Below are 24876 nucleotides of genomic sequence, written 5' to 3'. Positions count from 1 at the left end.
GCCTCAAAAGTACATTGACATATGGAGTGGGCACCTTTCCTCAACCTAGCGGCACTTTGCCAGCATTCACATCGATGTTGTAGGTCCCCTACCTTCATCAACCGCTTCCTCGTTGGACTGAAGCCATTCCCATGGAAACTACAACATCCACCTCGTGTACATCTGCCTTACTCTCAGGATGGATAGCGAGATTTGGTATCCCTAAGCATATTACTTCCAATAGGGGTACCACTTTCACTTCTCAATAGTGGACATCATTAGCAAATCTCCTGGGTATCGCCCTTCATCAGACAACCGCGTACAACCCTGCTGCCAACTGTATGGTTGAACGTTTTCACCGTACCCTCAAAGTAGCTTTGATGTCCTGTTGCAAGGACTCCTACTGGTTTAATCAGCTTCTCTGGGTCTTCCTGAGACAAAGTACCACTCCTAAACACATCCTGGATGTCTTGGCAGCTGAAATGGTGTATGGCAACCAGTTGGTTGTCCCTGCCGAGTTTTCCGTCTACAACCTCGTCCAACAATCTCCAGTGCCAGACTTACAAGCCCCAGCTAAGCAACACATACCGACAGATCTGCACTCGGTAACACACGTTTTACTGCTCAACAAAACTAGCAAACCACCGTTAATGCACCCTTACACGGGCCGTTTCCTCGTGATCCGTCGTACGCCTAAAGCATTCCTCCTCAACATGCGGGGCAAAGAAGACTGGTTCTATATTGATCGCCTAAAACCTGCATATCTTGTACCATATAACCCTATTACAGTATGCCTCACGAGAGCAGGGCACCCTATTTTTTTTCTAGGGGGGAGCCATATAAAGCATGCATATCACACACACTTGAACACTGTAACGGTATTTCTGTTTTATTTTACATTGTCGTTATCGCTCTCTCCTCGCAATGATAACGTGTTAATCCCTGTATATGCTTGTCTCATTGTGTTTTAATTTTTGCGCTGTTCTTAACTGGAATGGGTTGTATATATATTGATGCTTCATCCAAATAAAGTTAGTTACATTCACTCTGCCTATCAGTTAATACCTAACTGGTGCCTGCATACAAATGCCAGGATTTCTAAATTTATCAAAAACAAGGTTTTTCAGATTAAAGAGCACTGTAATTCGGTTGATCGCCGCAATAGTAGTCAGGTGGAAAGGGCAGATCGAGGATGTACAAAGAGGTTACAAAAATTCTCGAGAATAAGGAAACTCTATTGATAAACAAGATAGAGAAAGGATAAATGGTTCAATCTTTATGATGTGACTTATAAATGCATTTGATGTCACACATGCCTACCTCACTTTACCTCTTTACTTACTTTGATGGCTGCTTTTCCGGTCCCATACGGCAGGGGAGCCCTCCTCTCTACAGGACCTCCGCTGTCATTTTATCTTGTTCGTTCAGAGTATTCAACATTTCATATCACGTATTGCTCATTTACTGTTAAATCGTCACTGTCAAATGACTCACAAAATAAGTAAGTCTTCAGTTTCCTCTTGAAAGCCTTAATGTCTTCAATCATTCGGATGTCTCGTGGGAGCTTATTGTATAGTCACGGGGCCGTATATTTAAAGGCTCTGGAGCCTACAGTATACATATATCTAGGTTCCAATAGTTTGAAACCCTCTGTAGCTATACTCGTGACAAGATTTGTTGGCTGCGCAATATGTAGCAATTCTCTTGAGTATTTTGGACCACTGGTTCTGATAACTTGGCGGGTTATTGTACATATTTTAAATTCAATTTTCTCTTTAATTGGCAGCCAGTGTAAATCAATTAGTAACGGGGTGATCCTTTCTCTAAGTGGGTCACCTTTTATCAGTCTTGCTCCTTTGTATATAATGTTTTGTAATTTCTTAAGTTGTACTTTTGGTAAATTGTAATAGATGGAGTTGCAGTAGTCAGTCCTGGTAATAACACAGTTTATCACAAGTTTCTTTGTAGAATTTTCATCCAGGTACTTATCTATAAAAGCAATATTCCTTAGATGATAAGCAGCAGTTTTTACTACATTATTTATTTGGGCATTGAGAGACAGGTTGCAGTCAAGAAATACACCTAGATCACAAACATTACTAGATATCGGCACTAAGTCATTATTTATGTTCATGTGAATATCACCCAAGCTTCTTACACTGCTTCTCTTTCCCATCACCATGAACTCAGTTTTGTTCTCATTTAATTTTAGTTGTTTGATTATCATCCATTCTCTAACACTATCAAGGATTCGGTTTAGAGTTTCAGTGGAGTCATCTATATCATTTAAGGAGAAGTAAAATTGTGTCATCCGCAAATAGTTTGAACTTCACACCATGCCTTTGTAGTATTTTCAGTAGACTGATAGTATAGATGCAGAATATTATTGGGCCAAGTACACTCCCCGGGGGTACCCCTCTGTTTAAAGGTTCATATGATGGATAAGAGTTTCCAATTTGCACACAGTAATTTCTATCAACCAAGTAGTCTTTTAGGTATTCGTAAGCTTGATTATTTTTTATCGTTAGAATATCACCTAAGCTTCTTAAACTGCTTCTCTTTCCCACCACCATGAGCTCAGTTTTGTTCTCATTTAATTTTAGTTGTTTAATTGTCATCAATTCTCTAACACTATCAACGATTCGGTTTAGAGTTTCAGTGGTGTCATCTATATCATTTATGGAGAAGTAAAATTGTGTCATCCGTAAATAGTTTGAACTTCATGCCATGACTTTGCAATATTTTCGATAGTATAGATGCAGAATGAGATTGGGCCAAGTACACTCCCCTGGAGTACCCCTATGTTTAAAGGTTCATATGATGGATAAGAGATTCCAATTTGCACACAGTAATTTCCACCAACCAAGTAGTCTTTTAGGTATTCGCAAGCTTGATCTTCAATGCTGATGCACCGTAGATCATTTAGTAGCAGTTTATGCACAACTGTATCAAACGCTGCACTAAGATATAGTAATATTAAAATACCACATTTATTTCCATCCATCATTTCCAGCATATCATTTACAACAGAGCAGATGGCAGACTCCGTACAGTATAAGTTTCTGTAAGCAGATTGGTTGTCAGGTAAAGCTTCTATTACTTCTAAGGGACTGACTAGTTGTTCAAGAATTACGTATTCTAGTATTTTTTAAACAAATGATAGATTCGATATAGGTCTGTATGAGCTTAATTCCCGGTAATCCAGAGCGCACTTCAAAACTAGTGTGACTCTAGCCATCTTCTCACATTTGGGAAACTTACATTCATCAATGCTTGCACACACGTTTGAATACTGTAACGGTATTTCTGTTTTATTGTATATTGTCGTTATCACTCTAACCTCTCACTGATAGCTTGTTAATGACTGTATATGCTTGTCTCCTTGTGTTTGAATTTTTGTTCCGTTCTTGACTGGAACGTGTTGTACCTCGGGGTAATATATTTTTACATCACCTTCATTTCCCAGAAACGATACAAATACAACTTTAAAACCCAACGCTTCTTGCTTTCTCAAAAACTGTGTAAACGAAATACCGTACCCTTTATTTGCAAAAATAACTGGTTGGTAATAATAGATAATGAATCACTTATTTTCCATAACTTTATAAACCATGTTGAAAATCTAATATAGTAAGCATTCCCCCGAAATGCAAACAAGAACTTTCATCACATTCCATCTTCATAAAACCATTGATTTTAATAGTAATTCAATCGTTGTCGTGTCACAGGAAGCACAATGTTTGCAGATATATTGCTATGCTAACCAGAAAATTGCCTAAGAAAAACTTTAGCCCCTATGGTAAATATTCAAGTTAAATTTCATTGGTGGAAAGGTTATTATATATATAAAAAAAAAAGTTTGTAGCATTTTCCTCCTAAAGACTACTGGCCATTGAAGCTGGCCGGTTTATGATTGTCATCTCCTTATGTGTGACACGGGCTCTCATATAAGGAGGAGCAATCAAAGACCGACCAGCTTCTATGGTCAGTAGTTTTTAGGAGGAAAATATCAAACTTTTGTTTAGATGAAAGTTTCTCCATCAATGGAACTCAACTTCCGATAGAAATAAAAAAAATTTAAAAGGAAAAATACTCAAGGCCTTCAAGACCTTGTAACCTAGTTTGCCTAAATTATAGGCTAATATTTTTCTTTTTTCCTTTTTTGCAGATTCCATATACATTATTTTTAAAACACCTTTCACATAATTTACTTGGGATTCTTAGTTAATGCTAATTATTTGTCAACAGATCCAAAGCCATGCTGATCATCCAGTTACTTTGTATACTCTACATGTTTTTTGGCCTTGGTAGTGCCATGACATTCGCTGAGAAATTCGAAGTCTGGTCGGCTGATTTAGTACGTATCTAAATTTTGGTGAAAATACTTAACCTTTTAAACTTCTAGTTTTGTGATACATTACAAGAATGCTTATAAATATTCAAAATGGACAATCAGCTAGTTCTTATACAATTCAAGAAACGAGTCTACCACAAAAAAGGTAATAAACACCGAATTTTATGAAAATCGAAAAATCTTCTCACCAACGAAAAATATCTAAAGTTGCCTAATGTTCTTTGATAATAGATTTACTTTAAAATATGTAAATTTAGATTTTAATATTTAAGAATAATTTTATGGTTTTTTAAAGCAAAGTTTTGATTGCCTTTTGGTAACACATAACTCAGAAGACTATTTGCTGCCTATCTCTCTACCGTATAATATAAAGATACCTTCAGTAACGAATTAGTTTCTACCAATTTTCTCCCATAAAGAGTAAAATGAAACAAAAATTGTTTCCTTAGCCCCATCAAAACGGACACTTACACCCTGCATCTATGTTTTCTGTCATATATGTTTATGGAACAGTCCTTTATCATGAAGTAAGAATATATTCTCTGTATTGTAATAAGTTTTGATATAAAAACAATTGACCATTTCTGTTTCAACTAATCTTATCACGTGAATCTGCAGCCAGCGGGGTATAAAATAGTATCCAACTTTGTGGACGGACAGAGATGTCATTGTAAGGTGCCTGACATTACAACAGTTACAACAACAACGACAACACCAGAATCTACAACCACGTCAACGGCAACAACAACCACTGCTACTCCAACTACAACAACATCAACCGAGACATCGACAACGTCAACATCCTCAACTACTACAACTCCAGTTAAAACAACAAGTACAACGTCACAAACAACAAGCACAACTCCAACAACAACATCAACAAGCACAACTTCAACAACAACATCAACAAGCACCACTACAAGCAAACCTCCTACAACGACATCAACAAGCACCACAAGTACAACACCAACAACAACATCAACAAGTACCACTACGAGTACAACTCCAACAACAACATCAACAAGTACCACTACAAGTACAACTCCAAAAACAACAACGACAAGTACCTCTACTACTGCAACCACTTCTTCTACAGCTACAACCACAACTACCCCAATGTCATCAACAACGACAACAACATCGACTACTACAACAAATGTAGCTGTAGTTGCAGATGGTAGGTCCTGTGTACATTGTTGTTACATCTAACACTTAATGTATATTCCATGGTTCTTTTGGGAACACCGGTATATGCATTACATAACTACACAAATACTAATAGAACAAATTCACATGAGTCACTGCCACATTCATACTTTGAATGCTGAATCGTTGGTGAGCATCTTCAAAGAAAACTGGTCACTTTTTATGCTTACACAGAAGGCTCATCAGCAGTGCATAGAGCCGCCTTATCTTAAACTTAATCTCAACCCTCCTTTACATTGAGGCCCTACCTTTTCAATACCCACTCTCTCTCTCTCTCTCTCTCTCTCTCTCTCTCTCTCTCTCTCTCTCTCTCTCTCTCTCTCTCTCTCTCTCTCTCTCTCTGTATATATATATATATATATATATATATATATATATATATATATATATATATATATATATATATATATATATATATATATATATAACTGTGTGTGCGTATGGTGTCCCTTTCCAGCTCCTTCCTGACACTTCCGAATTAAACACTCAACTTATCAATCTAATATCGATTCATTATTTCCGCGTGATCAAATTATTCCTACATAGTCATTTATTCTTTTATTTCAGATTACTTTTCTGCCACTCCTGTACATCTAAGCATTTTTTTTATACCTCTTATGCTGCACAAACGGTCAACCTTAGCAGCTCATTTTTTTTTTCTAATATTATTTACTTTCAACATCTATACTTCACTTCCATAAAGAATAGAGGGCTCGCCCTCCTTCAAACATTGCCATCTTAGTTTCCAGAGAAAGTTTGTCTCATTGTAAATTCCTGATCAAACTATTATACCTTTCTCTCTTTCTTTTTTTATATCTCGCCTCTGAGCTCATTTTCTCCTAATAATTTACCTTTACTTCCAAAACTTAAACAAGTAGACTGCTTTCGTCCCAAATGTATGATTGATTGTGAGAGTTCTCTAGTTTTCCAGTGTAACGCCACAAGCTTACTTGTGCTTAAATTCTCTTACAATCTTCCTCTATAGCAAGGACTTTAAATCTGTTTTACTGATTTACAAACATGAAGATCAATTATCTGAAATGCTCTAACTTAGAGTTCTTTTAGGTCTACGACTTAGTTGTAAGAATAGTAGTGACGAGACTCGGGATGGTAACAAAGTTATGAAAAAAAATTTCAAAGGATTATATAATACGGAATGCTTACAAATATATAACTTTATTACAAATGTTAGTAAAATATACAATCCTTAAAATTTGATCACTTAGTGCACATAAAGTGATATCAAACAGTAGTTTCACGGAACAGATAACATATCATAATTCACATCTCAATTCACACTAGTCTTGGCTAAATCATGAGAAATAAAAAAAGTTCAGTTTTCTATATGTGCTGCTACATGATTAGCACTGGTACAAATTATACAGTTGGATTCTAATAAATTATTTAGTAGCACTTCATTTCGTTAACAAAAAGTTACGTTAAAGTTCAGGCTACGTAGTAGTTAGAGTAGGTGACTATACAACGATTATACAGTGATTACACAGTTCTTAACACTTTATTTCATTAAAATAATTCAATCCCAAAAATGCAATAGGCTTAAACAGTTATTAACCCTTCATTTCATTAGAGCAACTCAAACATAAAATTGCACTATTATTATTATTATTACTTACTTACTAAGCTACAACCCTAGTTGGAAAAGCAGTATGCTATAAGCCAAGGGGCTTCAACAGGGAAAATAGCTCAGTGCGGAAATGAAAAAAGGAAAATAAAATATTCTAAGAAGAGTAACAACAATAAATATCTCCTATATAAACTATAAAAACTTTAACAAAACAAGAGGAAGAGAAATAAGATAGGAGAGTGTGCTCGAGTGTACACTCAAGCAAGAGAACTCTAACCCAAGACAGTGAAAGGCCATGGTACAGAGGCTATGGCACTACCCAAGACTAGAGAACAGTGGTTTGATTTTGGAGTGTCCTTCTCCTAGAAGAGCTGCTTACCATAGCTAAAGAGTCTCTTCTACCCTTACCAAGAGGAAAGTGGCACTGAACAATTACAGTGCAGTAACCCCTTGGGTGATGAAGAATTGTTTGGTAATCTGTGTTGTCAGGTGTATGAGGATAGAGGAGAATATGTAAAGAATATGCCAGACTATTCAGTGTGTATGTAGGCAAAGGGAAAATGAACCGTAACCAGAGAGGAGGATCCAATGTAGTACTGTCTGGCCAGTCAAAAGACCCCATAACTCTCTAGCGGTAGTATCTCAACGGGTGGCTGGTGCCCTGGCCAACCTACTACCTAGTCGTACGGTTATCAATACTGTATGTCATTTCGTTAAACCATAGTTCACAATCACCTTACCATAATAGCTATCGAAGATGTCGAAGAGTACAGAGGCATCAGAGCCTTAGGGAAACTTGACTGCATTCCGGAGGATATTGTATGATGGCTGACTCTCCTAGTTGATGTGTCCTTTACCCAACCGGAACTAACTTTTGTATACCCCACCCCCCGTTGTAAGCTTTAGCACTCAAGTGTCACCTGTTACATCACAAAACCCCATGATCAAAATATTTGAAAAGATCTTTGTAATAGAAAAATTTCCTCTCTATAAGACTTCGTAGGATGTTACTAAAATTATTCTTATTCAATTCTCGATAAAAAATACTTTCCAAATGAAACCCCTAATTACTTTTATATATTTTAATTTCTGAATCACGGCTCTTTTTGGTGACATAACTTCCGTTTCAACATCCACGTATGAACAATTCTATTCGTTCTGGACTCTTCCAGATTTCCTACATCACATTAGATTTTTCCCGAACCGCAATAAAAATACACCTCATTATGTTTTATTCCTCGAAGTAGAGACATCAGAAATCATTCTTTATTTATTCAATTGATATACTTTATATGAATTCATGACTAACCAATTACTTAACAATACAATACTTATATATATATATATATATATATATATATATATATATATATATATATATATATATATATATATATATATATAGATACATATATATATATATATATATATATATATATATATATATATATATATATATATATATATATAATAACGCAAGACTCTCCACAATATTGGCCGGTGCACGCTATCAAAGGCTATTTCATAGTCCACAAATGCCATCAAAAGTGGATTTCTATATTCTTCACATTGCTGTTCCACATGTCTTAAAATGAAAATTTGGTCAGTGCAACTTCTACCTTTTTTAAATCATGCTTGGTCATCTCTCAGCTTTCCATCAATCTTTCTCTCTAATCTCTCTAGAATGACCATACTCAACATTTATATATATATATATATATATATATATATATATATATATATATATATATATATACAGTATATATATACATATATATATATATATATATATATATATATATATATATGTGTGTGTGTATCTGCGTGTGTGTATGCCTATCCATATATCATCATCATCATCATCATCATCATCATCATCCTCGTAATGAGCTGCAACTAGTACACTGCAGTGCATGTCCTTCCACTCAAGTCTGCTTATGGTCTTTCTAAGCCAGTCTATACGCGTAAATGTTTTTAGCTCATCAATTTATCGTCTTCTCTGCCTTTCCACTTCAGTCTGTTTATGGTCTATTTATGCTGGTCAATACCTGCAAATTGTTTTAGCTCGTTGTTGCGATCTTGAAATCGTTACAGGTTCTTTTAATAAGTAAAATAAATGTTTACAACAACAACCCTTAAAACATGGGAAATTGATATAAAAAGAAATTCACGAAAAAAAAATACAGCACGTTTATTCACAAACTTACAAAGTAACTAATGTTATTTCTTCGGTTACTTTAACAGACAAATCAAATCAATCAAAACACCAACAGAAAAGGGGGACAGTCAATAAGGTAGAAATACTTAAGGAATAGTTTTCTGCGGCTGCTGAGACAATACTAGTACGGAGACTTCAAGCTTGAGAACGTTGCAGAAGGGCGACTGAAGTTCAGATGAAACTGACAAATCAAATCAAATCAATCAAAACACCAACAGAAAAGGGGAACAGTCAGTAAGGTGGAAATACTTAAGGAATAGTTTTCTGCGGCTGCTGAGATGATACTAGTACGGAGACTTCAGGCTTGAGAACGTTGCAGAAGGGCGACTGAAGTTCAGATGAAACTGACAAATCAAATCAAATCAATCAAAACACCAACAGAAAAGGGGAACAGTCAGTAAGGTGGAAATACTTAAGGAATAGTTTTCTGCGGCTGCTGAGATGATACTAGTACGGAGACTTCAGGCTTGAGAACGTTGCAGAAGGGCGACTGAAGTTCAGATGAAACTGACAAATCAAATCAAATCAATCAAAACACCAACAGAAAAGGGGAACAGTCAGTAAGGTGGAAATACTTAAGGAATAGTTTTCTGCGGCTGCTGAGATGATACTAGTACGGAGACTTCAGGCTTGAGAACGTTGCAGAAGGGCGACTGAAGTTCAGATGAAACTGACAAATCAAATCAAATCAATCAAAACACCAACAGAAAAGGGGGACAGTCAATAAGGTAGAAATACTTAAGGAATAGTTTTCTGCAGCTGCTGAGACGATACTAGTACGGAGACTTCAGGCTTGAGAACGTTGCAGAAGGGCGACTGAAGTTCAGATGAAACTGGCACGATGACCGGATTCGAAGACGTCACAAAAAGGGTGGCATCAAGAAGGGACATCAGAGGTCTTCTTCCAAGAATTTGAGGATACTGTTGAAGTAAGGCTTGAGAACGTTGCAGGAGGGCGGCTGAAGTTGAAATGAAACTGACACGATAACCAGATTAGAAGACATCACAAAAGATGTGGCATCAAGGAGGGACATCAGAGGTCTTCTTCCAAGGATTCACTGATACGGTTTAACGAAGGCAGGCTGCAGGCAGTGTTGGCTACTTCTTTTCACAAGCAGGAAGGGCTTGCTGCTTCAATTTGTCTCTTCTTCTCGGCCATAGCAGGATCTTTTGGAAATAGGCTTTTGTTGTCTGAAGGGAAAGTTAGAATCTGGCTCTATCAGACTTCTGGTCTTCTCTGTTTCTTATCTAGCTAGGACTTGGATCTCATCTGCTTCGGACATAGTTCCTCTCTTGTCTTATGTCCTGTCCTATCTCTCTTGGATAATCTCTTCATGAAGTTTATATACCCATGTACGGGCGGAGTTAATTATAGTGGGCAGTGGTCATCTCCATAGAAGGCGTTCTTTTTAACAATTTTGCATTTCTATAGGCTTCCTCAAAAACGCCCACTTTGATCACGCCATGAAAGCTTCTAGAAGAAAAAATCTGAAGCAATCTGGACCACGTATTAAGTCGTAACAAAAGGGCAGCACGTGTCCTTCCATGATGACATATATCCTAAACAAGAATTTCCCTCAGGCTCGGTTACTCCAAATATGCTGACTCCACTAATTAAGACGATGACATCTTGGTCCAAACAGGACAGTTTCCTTATCACGGCAGACGCTCTCAGCTAGGCTTGGTTTACTTCCGAAATGTTGACAACAATGAAATGATGACAGGATTGACCAAACAGGGCCGTAGTCGAATCTCGTCTCGCCTCGCTGCTCACATTTTGAGAATAGATATTTTTGTCTTCTATTATATCCTTTTAAAAGTATTGTATCTACCCATTAACATACTTAGTTTAATTTTCATATCTAAGAGGAACTCCATAATAACGCAAGACTCTCTACAATATTGGCCGGTGCACACTATCAAAGACTTTTTCATAGTCCACAAATGGCATCGTAAGTGGATTTCTATATTCTTCGCATTGCTGTACCATATGTCTTAAAATAGTATATATATATATATATATATATGTATATATATTTTTTTGTGTATGTGTGTCTGTGTCTGTGTAAGCCTATCCATACATCATCATCATCATCCTCGTAATGAGCTGTAACTAGTCCACTGCAGTACATGTCCTTCCACTCAAGGGTGTTTGTGGTCTTCTAAGCCAGTCTATACGCGTAAATTTTTTTAGCTCATCAATTCATCGTCTTCTCTGTCCTTCCACTTCAGTCTGTTTATGGTCTGTTTATGTCAGGCAATACCTTCAAATTGTTTTAGCTCGTCAATCCATAGTCTTGTTAGTTCCTACATTTTCCTAATCGTAATTCTTAAAAGCGTGTTCTAGACATGCTACAAATAATTTAAGAGTGATGGGGTCTCCCTGTTAAACTCCTTCTTCAATCAGACTTTCCTCACTATCTCCATGTAGTTTTAGGATTGCTGCAATTTACATATAGATATATTCAAGTGCTCTAACATGAGATTCATCTATTCCTTGTCTTTGAAGGGATTTCATTACTGCTGAATTTTTGGCAGAATCAAAAGCTTTCTCATAGTCTATAAGTGCTATACATAGCGGTTTGTCATACTATGTTGATTTTACCATTAGGTGGTTGATTATATGGATACGGTCAGTTGTTGAGTGCCTGCTTCTAAACATACCTGCTTTCTTGGTTGATTAAAGTCAAGCTGTCTTTCTATACAGCCTAATGTGATCTTTGCTAATATTTTATATTTTACTGACGATAAACTTATTGGGTGGTAATATGTGTGTATATATATATATATATATATATATATATATATATATGTGTGTGTGTGTGTGTGTGTGTGTATATATAAATATATACACATACATATATAGATAGATAAATAGATAGATAGACAGATAGATAGCTTTGTAACTTGGACATGAACAAGCAGTTCTTAATGTTTAATTCCCTCGATCTTGTGAAGAATTGCAAAAGGATATTCGTGTCCACATTTTCACCGTCTCAGTAAGCTAGGGAAGAGAGACTGAGGCGTCATTAGCAGCCATTGCCTGGTCCTCCCTAGTCATAGCTTGGAAAAATAGTGGACTAAGGTGCTGATCATGTGGTTGGTTTCCAGGACATCGTCCCGTCTCTTGCCTCTACTGCCCATGGTGACTTTTAGCACCAATTTCCTGGTTTTTATTTACGACCCTGGCCTTACACTCACATAAACTTTCTGCTTCATCTACTGACACCGATATGCAACTCAATAAAGTCAGCACTTGCTTATCATTATTCCTAATCTAGTAAATAATCTGTGAACATTAGCCATTCCACATTCCAGTCCTGACTTATTTTCTTATTCTAAAACTCTCTTTAAACTGTCAATGATGTGAAGATTCACACATCTTTATCTATATAAATCTTTAATAGCTAAGAAACATCATTAACTCTAGTCCCAGATCCACTTTCTAAAGACAACCAGCCACATTCAATCTAGATAAATGTTTTGCCTTTATCATGTACATATTGCTTACTTTCAACAGGTTATCTTTTATAGCTATATCTTTAACAACCACTATATTGCTTTTTTATTGATATTAGCATTAGCAGCTATTTTTCTAGGATCATAAATGTATCTTGTATTAATTTTCCTTCTGCTTTTAAACTTTTCATATAATCATTTCATAACAAAAAACAATTTCATATCAGTCTTGATTTTGAAATCAACCTATTACCGTTATAATCCACGAATTTTCTTTCATCATCATTTCAGTCTTCAAAAGTCCTTTGTTGGATGTAGGCCTTCCCCAGGTTTCTCCACAGACTTCTATCGCAAGCTATTCTGTCCCACTGTTGCTTATGTTGGTCTAAGTCATCTCGCCAGCGGGTTTTTTGTCTTCCTCGGTTTCTTGTGTATCCTCGGGATGTCCAGAAGGTTGTTCGTGTTGTCCATCGGTTGTCTGTCATCCTGGCAATGTGCCCTGCCCAGTTCCATTTGAGCTTGCTAATAGTTTCAAGGATATCCATTACTCTAGTTTTTTGACGTATCCATTTAGCGGTTTTTCTATCCTTCCATATTAGATTTAGCATAATTTTCTCATGTGCCCTCTACATTGTTCGTAATTCAAGGGAAAGATTTTTTGTTAGATTCCAAGTTTCGGCCCCATAGGTGACAGTGTGGAGGATACACTGATCATAGACTTTCCTTTTTAAGATGATAGGAATCTTCTTATTTTTTAACACTGTACTGGCTCTTCCAAACGCTTGCCAACCGAGGGTTATTCTTCTTTTTATTTCGCTCCCTTTACAAGCGTCATGTAGAGAGATTCGTTGTCCTAGGTAGATGTAGTGGTCCACTTCCTCAATTTGTTGGTTTTCAATTTCAAGTATGTCATCTGCATTTTCAGTATATTTATTGCTCCTGACTTTGGTCTTTTGGAAGTTCATGTGGAGGCCAGGTGATTTGCTTGCTTCATTTATCTCAGTGAACATATGTTGAAGCTCTTCTTTGGTGTGAGCAATGATAATGATGTCATCAGAAAATCTTAGGTGACTTAGATATTCTCCATCTATTTTTATTCCTTTTTCTTGCCAGTTGAGTTGTCGGAAAGCTCTCTCCAGGAAGGCAGTAAACAGTTTGGGTGAGCTAGTGTCACCTTGTCTGACACCTCTCTTGAGTTGGAATGGTTCAGAGTCCTTGTGGAGGCGAATAAATGATGTTGCATGGTCATAGATGTGACAGAGTACGTTAATGTAAACTGATTCAACTCCCTGTTATTCCAGCGCTGACATGACCTTCTCAGTTTCAACCGAGTCAAATGCTTTGGTGTAATCTACAAGTGCTACTACTAGTGGTATCTTATATTCATTTGTTTTCTCAATGATTTGGTTTACTGTTTGTAGATGGTCAATTGTGGAGTAGCCTTTTCTAAAGCCCGCTTGTTCCCTTGGCTGATTTTCATCAAGATTTCCTACAATTCGGTTGGTGATAACTTTGGTGAAAATTATATAAATGACATTAAGGAGGCTGATTGGCCGTTGGTTGTTCATGTCCCTGGGGTCGCCTTTTTTGTTGAGTAGAATGAGGATAGCTTTATTCCACTCTTCTGGCGTTTTGCTCCTCTTCAGACATTCATTGAATAGTTGCACCAGTCTGACGTGGATTGGCTCATCAGCATCTGCTATTAGGTCTAACGTGATGTTATCTGGTCCCGGTGCTTTCCCTTTCTTCATTTGCTTGACAGCTAGTCACATCTCGCCTGCTGTGATCTCTGGAAAGTGATGTGATGGGTGTTGATTTGCTCTTTCACGAAGATGGTAACGAGGTCTTTATGAGGAGTAAAGCTTTTGGTAGTACTCTCTTGCTCGCTTAGCTATTCCATCACGGTTGGTTGTAAGGGATCCGTCTTCTTCTAGCACCCCAGTGAATTGCAGCTTCCCTTGGCCGAGTTTTCTTTTTGCTGTTTTAAACCCTCTGCCTTGTTTGATGACATCTTCAATTATTTTTGTCGTTCTATTGCGAAGGTCTTCTCGTTGCTTTTTGTGTATAGTTTTGTTTAGTTCTGCTGCTTCAATTTTCTCCCGCACTGTTGATGGGGGCTTGAGATTTCTCCGTTTTTTCATGAGGTTCTTTGTGTCTTCCGAGAATTTGCTGTTGTCAGAGGGTTTTGTGTCTTGGAACTTCTTTGCTACTTCCTTCAGGGGAATAATGATGTTATTATTCAAGTTTTCAAGATCAGTTTCATTACTGTTTTGGTCTTCTAAATTTCCAAGAATCTCGTAGTGGTTTTTTAACTCTATCTGAAATGTAGATTTAAGAGCTTCAGGTACTTTGATATGTTCTGGTCTTAAGAAGAATAGTTTTTGCCTTTCTTGTTTTGTGTTGATTTGGACTTTGCATCTTATCATCCTGTGATCACTGCCTACATTGACTTGGTTCAGGACATCAACATTTTTAACTATATTATGTTTGTCTACCAGTATGTAGACTATTTCATTACGTGTTTCATAGTTTGGGCTTCGCCATGTCCATCTCTTGTTTTCACTCTTTTGAAAGAATGTGTTCATGATCTTGAAGTTATGTGCTACAGCAAAATTTATCAAGTCATCTCCCCTTTCATTTCTCTCCCCATATCCGAATTTGCCAACGCAATCCTCATTCCCTTTTCCAATTTTAGCATTGAAATCCCCCATTATGATGTTGTAGTGGGCTTTGTTGTTATTTAGAGTGGTATATAGGTCATCATAAAAGTTATCCAGTTCCTCTTGGGATGACAATGATGTGGGAGCATATACCTGTATGATAGTTAGTCTGTACCGCTTTGAAATTCTAAGAGTGACTCTAGCAACTCTGTCTGATGTGGCTGTGAACTTCTCAATGTTACTGTGTAAGTTTTTGTTTATGAGAAATCCAACACCATTTTGCTTGCTTTCCTTGCCACTGTTGTAAAGCAAGTGTCTGCTTTTAAGCATTTGGATTTTCTCACCAGGTCTTCTCATCTCGGAGATTCCGATAATATCCCAATTGAAGTTCATAATCTCTGTTTCCAGGCTACTCAGGTGTATTTCTTCAGAGAGGGTTCTTACATTGTACGTAGCAATGTTAAGCACTGTTTTAGGATTGGATAGTCGCTTATACAGCACACAGTCCCTATCCAAATCAGACTGTGTGGTTGGGCCTTGATTTAAATCCGCTGACTCAACAGGAACGGCCGAATTTTGTCTGTGGTTGTAACTCATTTGGGGAGATTGTGGGCCATACCCTGCCGCGCTGGCCCATGGCGAGTTGGCAGGGGAAGAGATAGCGAGAAGTAAAGTTTGATAAGGGATTGGACAGAAAATATAGAGGGATGAAAGAAATGAGGGGACAGTATGAGAGAAAAGAATTGACTCCGGACTGAAGGGTCGTCAAAACCCTTTAGATATTGTCTACTTATAATACAGACAATTTCCCCGTTCTTTACACTTCCTCAAAGGAGTTTTTCTTCCTTTAAACCTCTCCTTCGGTAACGTTTATCCAGATATTCTGCAATATATATTTGAAGCCTCTTAACTGCTTACTTCTAGCCTTGGTAGTTCCTTCCACAATCATTCTCATAATAAATCCTAATAATACTGAACTAAAGAGACGTTCACATCATCCATATTCCATTACTAAATCTAAAAATTTAAGATATTATCGTTATAGATATATACAAATAAAATAGTTTTAAAAACAATATAAAAGCTTAAAACTTTGTGCTGAAATTATTAAACTAATATAACTCTTACATATAATTCTTAGAAGGAGACTATTATTATTATTATTATTATTATTACTATTATTATTATTATTATTATTATTATTATTATTATTATTATTATTATTATTTAAGGAGAACCTTTACCTCCAACTTTCATTTTAGAGGTTATGGTATTTCAATAGTATTATTATTATTATTATTATTATTATTATTATTATTATTATTATTATTATTATTATTACTTACGGAGAACCTTTACCTCTCACTTTCATTTCAGGGGGTATGGTATTTCAGTAATATTCTTTGTTATTATTATCATTGTTATTAATATTATTATTATTATTATTATTATTATTATTATTATCATTATTATTATTATTATTATTATTATTATTATTATTATTATTATTATTATTATTAATTTCTGCGCTGAGATATTCTTTTTTAGGTATATTCATGGCGGAGTGAAAAATAGTATAAATCTTTGTTAATTGTTATGAAGACTTTAGCTAATGTAAAATTGATGTTAATACATGGTCTTGATTTGCTACAGCTTGTGGAACTGATTGCAACAAAACAATCGACGTTAGCTTCGCAACATTACAGGCCTACGGTGAACACACGCAGTATTGGTCCTCTCCCAATTACCCACAAAATTATCCAGATGGGTGTGTATGCATACTTAACATCAATGTAAGTATTATACGGAAACACATGTATAACTGTTTGCTCAGAGTTTATGCCTCAACTGAAAAGGGGTACAATTTAACCATAAAAGAAACCCTTTCTGGTACAACTCAGGAACATAAATGGTGGTCTACCCTTAAATCTGCACTCTTTGGTGTAGATGCAACAGTTCCTCCTTTACTTAAACCAGACGGCTCAGTCACTAACTATCCAAAGGAAAAGGCAACCCTGTTGGCTGATGTTTTTGACAGTAAACAGAGTAATGAAAAACTTGAACTTCCTCATTCCTGTTTTGCTGAGGTTAAACTAACTGGTTTAGCTTTTCGATCTCGTGAGATTAAAGCTCTGTTGATGGACCTTGATGCTTATGGAGGTGTAGACCCAAATGGCATTTTTCCTTTGTTTTTTATAAAGAAAGCAGATTTCTTAGCTCCAAAGTTATCTGTTATTTTGCGCAAGTTAGCAAGAAGAGGAGCTTTTAGCACTTGTTGGAGAATTAGTAATGTTACTCTTCTATGTAAATGTGTTTGTGGTAGCTCAAGTCCCACTGATTACCACCCAATTTCCATAACTCCTATATTATCTAAAGTTTTTGAACGTCTTCTGGCAAAACGTCTTAATAGGTTTGCTGGAGGTAATCATCTATTCCCTAGTTTGCAATTTGGTTTTCGTAAAGGCCTTGGAGCATGTGATGCCCTTCTTACAATCTTCAATGCTGTACAGAATTCCCTTGATTGTGGTCAGGAAGTTCGTATGATTGGCCTTGATTTTAGTGCTGCCTTTGACCGTGTTAATCATGAGGCCCTTGTTTTCAAACTCAATCAGTTAGGAGTGGATGGGTCGTTTCTTGGCATTATTATTGATTTTTTAAGTAATAGATCTCAATGAGTTGTTGTTGATGGGCACCATAGTGAGTATAGGAATGTGATATCCGGTGTTGCACAGGGTAGTGTTTTTAGCCCATTACTTTTCATACTATATTCACATGACATGTGGTTTGGCCTAGAAAACAAGCTTGTTGCATATGCAGATGATACTACTCTCTTTGCATCAGTTCCATCCCCTAAATGTAGATCTGAGGATGGTGAATCCCTTAATAGAGATTTAGCTAAAATTAGTGCATTGTGCAAATTATAGGGTATGAAGTTGAATCCTAATAAAACTCAAAGTATGATTGTAATTAGGTCAAGGATGGTGGCTCCCCAACATCCGGATCTCAGTATTGATAATGTTTCTTTAAATTTGTATGACTTTTAAAATTTTAGGTGTGATTCTTGACAGCAAATTTACTTTTGAGAAACACATTAGGTCTGTCTTCTTCCATTGCACAAAAAAATTGGCTTATTGAGAAAGTCTTACAAGATTTTTGGTGGTCAATCTATTCTGAAGAAGTGTTTTAACTCTTCCATTCTACCTTGTTTTGAGTATTGTTCTCCTGTCTGGTGTTCAGCTGCTGATTCTCATCTTAATTTGTTGGACAGAAACTTACGGTCTATTAAATTTCTTATTCCTGATCTAGATATTAATCTTTGGCACCGTCGTTCAATTAGTTCATTATGCATGTTGCATAAGATTTTTCATAACTCTGACCGTTCTTTACATTCAGATCTCCCTGGACAATTCTATCCTGTTCGTAATACTAGGCAGGCAGTTAATTCTAATAGCCAGGCCTTCTCCATCATGAAGCTCAATACTACACAGTATTCTATAAGTTTTATTCCAGCTGTTACCAAGTTGTGGAATGATCTTCCTAATCGGGTAGTTGAATCAGTAGAAAGTTCATAGTTGGAGCAAATGTTTTTAAGTTGACCAGGCTGACATGAGTCTTTTTATAGTTTATATATGACATATCTGTTTTTGACGTTGTTAATAGTTTATATAGGACATATCTGTTTTGACGTTGTTACTGTTTCTAGAATGATTTATTGTTAATTTATTCTCATCATTTATTTATTTCCTTATTTCCTTTCCTCAGTGGGCTATTTTTCCCTATTGGAGCCCTTGGGCTTATAGCATCTTGCTTTTCCAACTAGGGTTGTAGCTTGGCTAGTAATAATAATAATGAATATATATATATATATATATATATATATATATATATATATATATATATATATATATATAGATAGATAGATAGATAGATAGATAGATGTATGTATGTATATATAAATCATATATATATATATATATATATATATATATATATATATATATATATACATATATATATATATGTATGTATATATATATATATATATATATATATATATATATATATATATATGTGTGTGTGTGTGTGTTTATATATCATCATCATTAGCCGTTACTAGTTCACTGCCGATCAAAGGCCTTAGACATGTCCTATTACTTGCGTCTGCTTAATGTCTTTCTGTGCCAGTCAATGATCGCAAACTTTCTTAGTTCGTTAATCTATCATCAGCTCTTCCTACCCTGCTTCTTTTGCAATCTCTAGGGACCCCTTCTGTTATTCGTAATGTTCATTTATTGTTTGCCATTCTCATTGTATGTCCTGCCTATGTCCATTTCATCTTATTACATGTTGTTAAAATATCCTCTACTTTAGTTTGCTCTTGTATCTATGTTGCTATTTTTTCTGTCTCTTAGTGTTATTCCCATTAATATTTTTTCCATAGCTCTTTGAGTAGTAAGTAGCTTATGTTCCAGGGCTTTAGTAAGGTTCCAAGTTTCTGGTGGATAAGTTCATCCTGGTAGGACCATCTCATTAAATATTTTTGTTTTTTAGAGAAAGTAACATTTCAGTTTTCATAGTGTTATTTTGTTTTCCAATTGCTCTCAAACCGATGCGTATCCTTTTTTTTTTTTTTCTTATTTCGGTTTCTTGCCCTGGGAAATCAGTGTCTGTCTTAAGTACGTATATTCATTAACAATATAGAAACCAATCCATAACTCTTATTTGCTTTCTCTCTGCGTTTTCATTGAACATTATCTTTGTTTTACTCATATTTATTTCCAGTGCTATATCTCTGCTTTCCCTATTCAAATCTTCTATCATCTTTTGGATTTTCTCCCATGATTCACTAAACACAACTATGTCATCGCAAATCTTTAAGTTGTTGAGGTATTCCCGCTTAATATTAATCCCTACATTTTCTCAATTTAAATTAATAAAAACTTCTTCCTGTCATGATGTGAATAATTTAGGAGAGATGTTGTCTCCCTGTCCAACTCCTTTCTCAATCAGAATTTTCTCACTATCTTTATGTAGATTTAGGATTGCTGTATTTCCTGTATAGATATCTTCAAGTGTTCTAACATAAGATTCTTCTATTCCTTTCTTTTGAAGAGCTCTCATTACTGCTGATATAAGTATATATATATATATATATATATATATATATATATATATATACTTATATATATGATATATATATATATATATATATATATATAAATATACATATATATACATATATATATATATATATATATATATATATATAATCACCATCATCATCATCAGCTTTTGCTAGTCCACTGCAGGACAAAGGCCTCAGGTATGACCCTTTAACTCCTGTCTGTATATGGTCTTCCTATGTCAGTCTATATAGTAACGACAAATTTTCTTAGCTTGTCGATTCATCGTCCTGTCTTCCTTCCCCTGCTTCTTTTGTAATATCTAGCGATCCATTCTGTTATTCTTAATGTCCAGCTACTATCTGCCACTCTCATGTCCATTTCATTTCCTTACATGTTGTTAGAATATCATCTAGTTTAGTTTGATCGCATATACATGTTGCTCTTTTACTGTCTCTTAGTGTTATTCCCATTACTATTCTTTCCATAGCTCTTTGAGTTATAACTAGCGATGTACTACGGTTTTAGTAAGGCTCTAAGTTCTGGTGCATAAGTATATACTGGTAGGACCAACTGATTAAACAATTTTCTTTTATGAGAAAGTGCCATTTTATCTTTTCATAATCTCATTTTGTTTATCAAAAGCTCTATTTCGGTTTCATGACTTTGGGAGACACTTCCCGTGTGTCCAACTAGCTCTAAAATCAAACCAGTCAAAGAACATAAAACCATATAAAAGACTTATTACACATAAGACCCAGCCTGAATGAGGGCTTACCTGTTCAGTTGCCGGTGACCCATTGATCCGATTTCTGGTCTGTGGGTTGCTGCTCTGGGTGGGTGGCCATCGTCTCGAGCGGTTGACTGGATATGTTAGTTATTGGGTCATTTATATAGTTGTATAATTATATGTGTAATAAGTCTTTTATATGGTTTTATGATCTTTGACTGGTTTGATTTTAGAGCTAGTTGTGCAATTTTTGGAAGTATATCATCCTAAGTATGTACTTATGATGATTTTATTCAAATTTATTAATTTTACATAATAATAATTGTAGATAGGTTGAAGATGACAGAAGTTATGTCGAAAGCCACCAAATAAAGATGATGACAGCAGCATTGACCATTTTATTTTTACTTAAATTGTGATTCCCGAGAGGAGCCCAACTATCAACTATATATATATATATATATATATATATATATATATATATATATATATATATACATATATATATATATATATGTATATATATATACATATATATATATATATATATATATATATATGTATGTATATATATATATATATATATATATATATACATATACATATATGTATATAAACATACATATATATCCATATATATATATACATACATATATACATACAGTATATACATACACACATATATGTATATACATATGTATGTTTATATATACATAGATATAATGATAGATAGATAGATTTTTATGTATATATTCGACTATATAAATATATATATATATATATATATATATATATATGCATATATATATATATATATATATATATATATATATGTAGTCGAATATGTACATAAAAATCTATCTATCTATCTATTTATGTATATATACATACATATGTATATATATATATATATATATATATGTATGTGTGTACATACGTGTATGAGTGTAGTCAACAAATCTTTGATTAAATTGAATGTCTTCCATGTTTATTAACTGATGTCAGTCCTGTAGTGCAGTATATAGAAGTTTTATTGCGAATGAAGATTAATGAATGGTCAGGCGCTCTTATAATTTCAAAGAAGTTGTAATTCATATCATAAACGTGCATTTTTTTCTGATTATATAGACTACTAAATATTCCAAAATTTACAGAAAGAATAACTATACACAATGATTATATGATGGAACTAATTTTGTCCCTCAAACTACTAACCATCTAGGGTCTGAGTAATCATAAAATATTACCACGATAAATCCTACACCTTTCCTCGCAAATAATTGTATTGTTTTTTGTTCTTTTTTTCAGCTTCTTGAAAGAGGTTTCGTTCTGGTAACTTTCAATGCAGGTGATTCCATCCATACATCATCCAACTGCGGTTATGATAATCTGATCATGACGGGAGATAACACTTATCAAAAGTAAGTGAAAAGCATTGTATATGTCACCAACCTTTAGCCTCTTATCCTCTTCTCTAGATACCGACGATTTTAATTGTTATGTCAGTAACACTGACTAGGAAATTCACATCATTGCCAATACCTGGCTACCTTGAAATTATGTTTTACACGGAAGGTAATAGGAAGTATCGAAGACTTACCCAAGGGTAAGTTTGATCAAATATACTGAGAAAATCTTCTCATTATTGGACACAAATAAAAAGCATAGATCGTGGTAATAAAGATATTTGAGATATCCTAATATCCCCTGGATCAATATACATCCGTATTTCTGCGACTGGATTCAGCCATAGTAATGACGTTGCTTGATTATACAAAAATCACGACCTACTATTGAGTCTCATCATGTTTACCTTGTCAGGATAATCAGTGGTTTTAGAACAAGTGAAGTCATTGATAAGTGTCTCAAGTAATCCACGCATTCATTTTGTTTTAACATATTTATCCATATCAATAGAAACACACACGCACGCATTTAGACATGTATACAAACGCTTTCATATGCATGGGCGTTAATTTATCAAATACTACCTCGTGATTATAACTGTGGTTTTAAAGTTATCTCAAATACCTCTGTGGGATTTCATTTCAAATAATCAGGTTTAGTTAAGTTGACAAATTCTAGACGAAAATATTAGATAATTGTATTTTGCACATTTACATATTACGATTTCCAAAAGAAGCAACAGTATTGATTATGTGTTGAAGTATAAACATAGGCTTTATGACTTACATCTCAACGGGTTTACACACTGTGTCTTTTCTTTACAAACTTTGATAAAGGTTTACAGATATCTGTATGAAAGAGGGAATAAAAATTCTGTGGCTAATTGTGTATTTATTTACAGTGCCATATGTGATAGCAACATGGACCAAGTAAGTGATTTCATCGTTAAGAACCAAAATGATGCAACGACCCCGCAGTTGACCGCCGTATTTACGTCTGACCCTGGTGATGGCAACGTCGTTGACAAGGGATTCCAAATGACAATTTCAAGTAAGCAGAGATACGAAAGAGGCTGTGATTAGAGACATCTATACATCCATGTGTATATCCTTACGTCGTTAGTCGGCATCACTATTACAAAGGCAGTAATCAGACGTGGTGTTAAAAGTTCGTGTTTCGTATCAATTTAAATATAGATTAGGCCTAAGTTTCGAATATGTCGGGTTAGCTGACATAATGCTAAACTGATTTAAAGATTAGATACTGGTTTATTATATGGTATAGAATTTAAAATTATTCGAAAATTTATTCTATCTAGTTTGACAGTATTAACTTGATAATATAGATTCAAAAGATAGATTGCGTAGCTGCATGAGCTTTATCCATCAACTGTCAAGAATACTCAGGACCTCTGTTTGCGAATGATCAAAAGAATCCTACTGCCTATAGTTAGGGTAATAATGCGATTATATCGGGTGACTTCGAATCTTTGATCAAACTATGACGTATGATTAGTTAGTTTTACAATGTCCACCGAGTCACCCTTATAATTCCCTATATGATGCAACTATTCATAGGGAATGAAGTCATTGGTTTTGAATATTCTTTTTTTATTAAAAGTTTATCTTAGGATTAAAAAAGTTCGGCTACATTTTCCAAGAAATGTTCGGCTTTCATTCATTAGGGCTTGATGAGTTACTTTACCACCTGAGCAGTCAGCAAAACAATCAAGTCTTTTGCTCTTATTAGTAAAACAGTCATAAGAGGTTGACGACACGGGATTCTTGCAAATATCACAAAATATCTATTAATGAGGAAATTCTACATTTTACATCTTTACATCAATATTTCTGGCTTTGACGTTCTTCATATTCTTAGACTTTATATCTTCACTGCACCAGTTTAGTCTCTGTTTATCATATATTTATCTTCAATAGTCACAGAAAACTGGTGATTAGGAGATTTTCCAATTTACCTTACCTTGATTTATTCTGCTTTGCAAGTTTAAAAGTTCATCATAGTTGCAGCTATATCTATGTATATAAAGTCACTTAACATCTCCTTTTTCTTAATTTGGTATATCATGATTTGGGTTTGAAATTCATATTATTAAGGAAGAATACATTCTCCAAAATGTGTTAATCCATATGTTTCC

The 24876-nt window shown here is 35.0% G+C and overlaps 1 protein-coding gene and 1 pseudogene across 1 annotated transcript; both read left to right on the top strand.

Moving 5' to 3' along the window:
* The first annotated feature begins 320 nt into the window (after positions 1-320).
* Positions 321-4207, top strand: LOC137618301 (uncharacterized). The gene is made up of 2 exons (XM_068348473.1): positions 321-767; positions 4148-4207. Exons 1-2 carry the CDS (start codon positions 321-323, stop codon positions 4205-4207), a joined length of 507 nt encoding a protein of 168 aa, XP_068204574.1.
* Positions 4208-4237: 30 nt separating this feature from the next.
* Positions 4238-24876, top strand: part of LOC137618295 (uncharacterized) — a 44028-nt pseudogene continuing 23389 nt past the window's right edge.

This window comes from Palaemon carinicauda, chromosome 2, assembly GCF_036898095.1.
Source record: "Palaemon carinicauda isolate YSFRI2023 chromosome 2, ASM3689809v2, whole genome shotgun sequence".
NCBI lineage: Eukaryota > Metazoa > Arthropoda > Malacostraca > Decapoda > Palaemonidae > Palaemon > Palaemon carinicauda.
The sequence above is the reverse complement of the archived record's forward strand: the minus strand, read 5'-3'. Positions and strand labels throughout refer to the sequence as shown.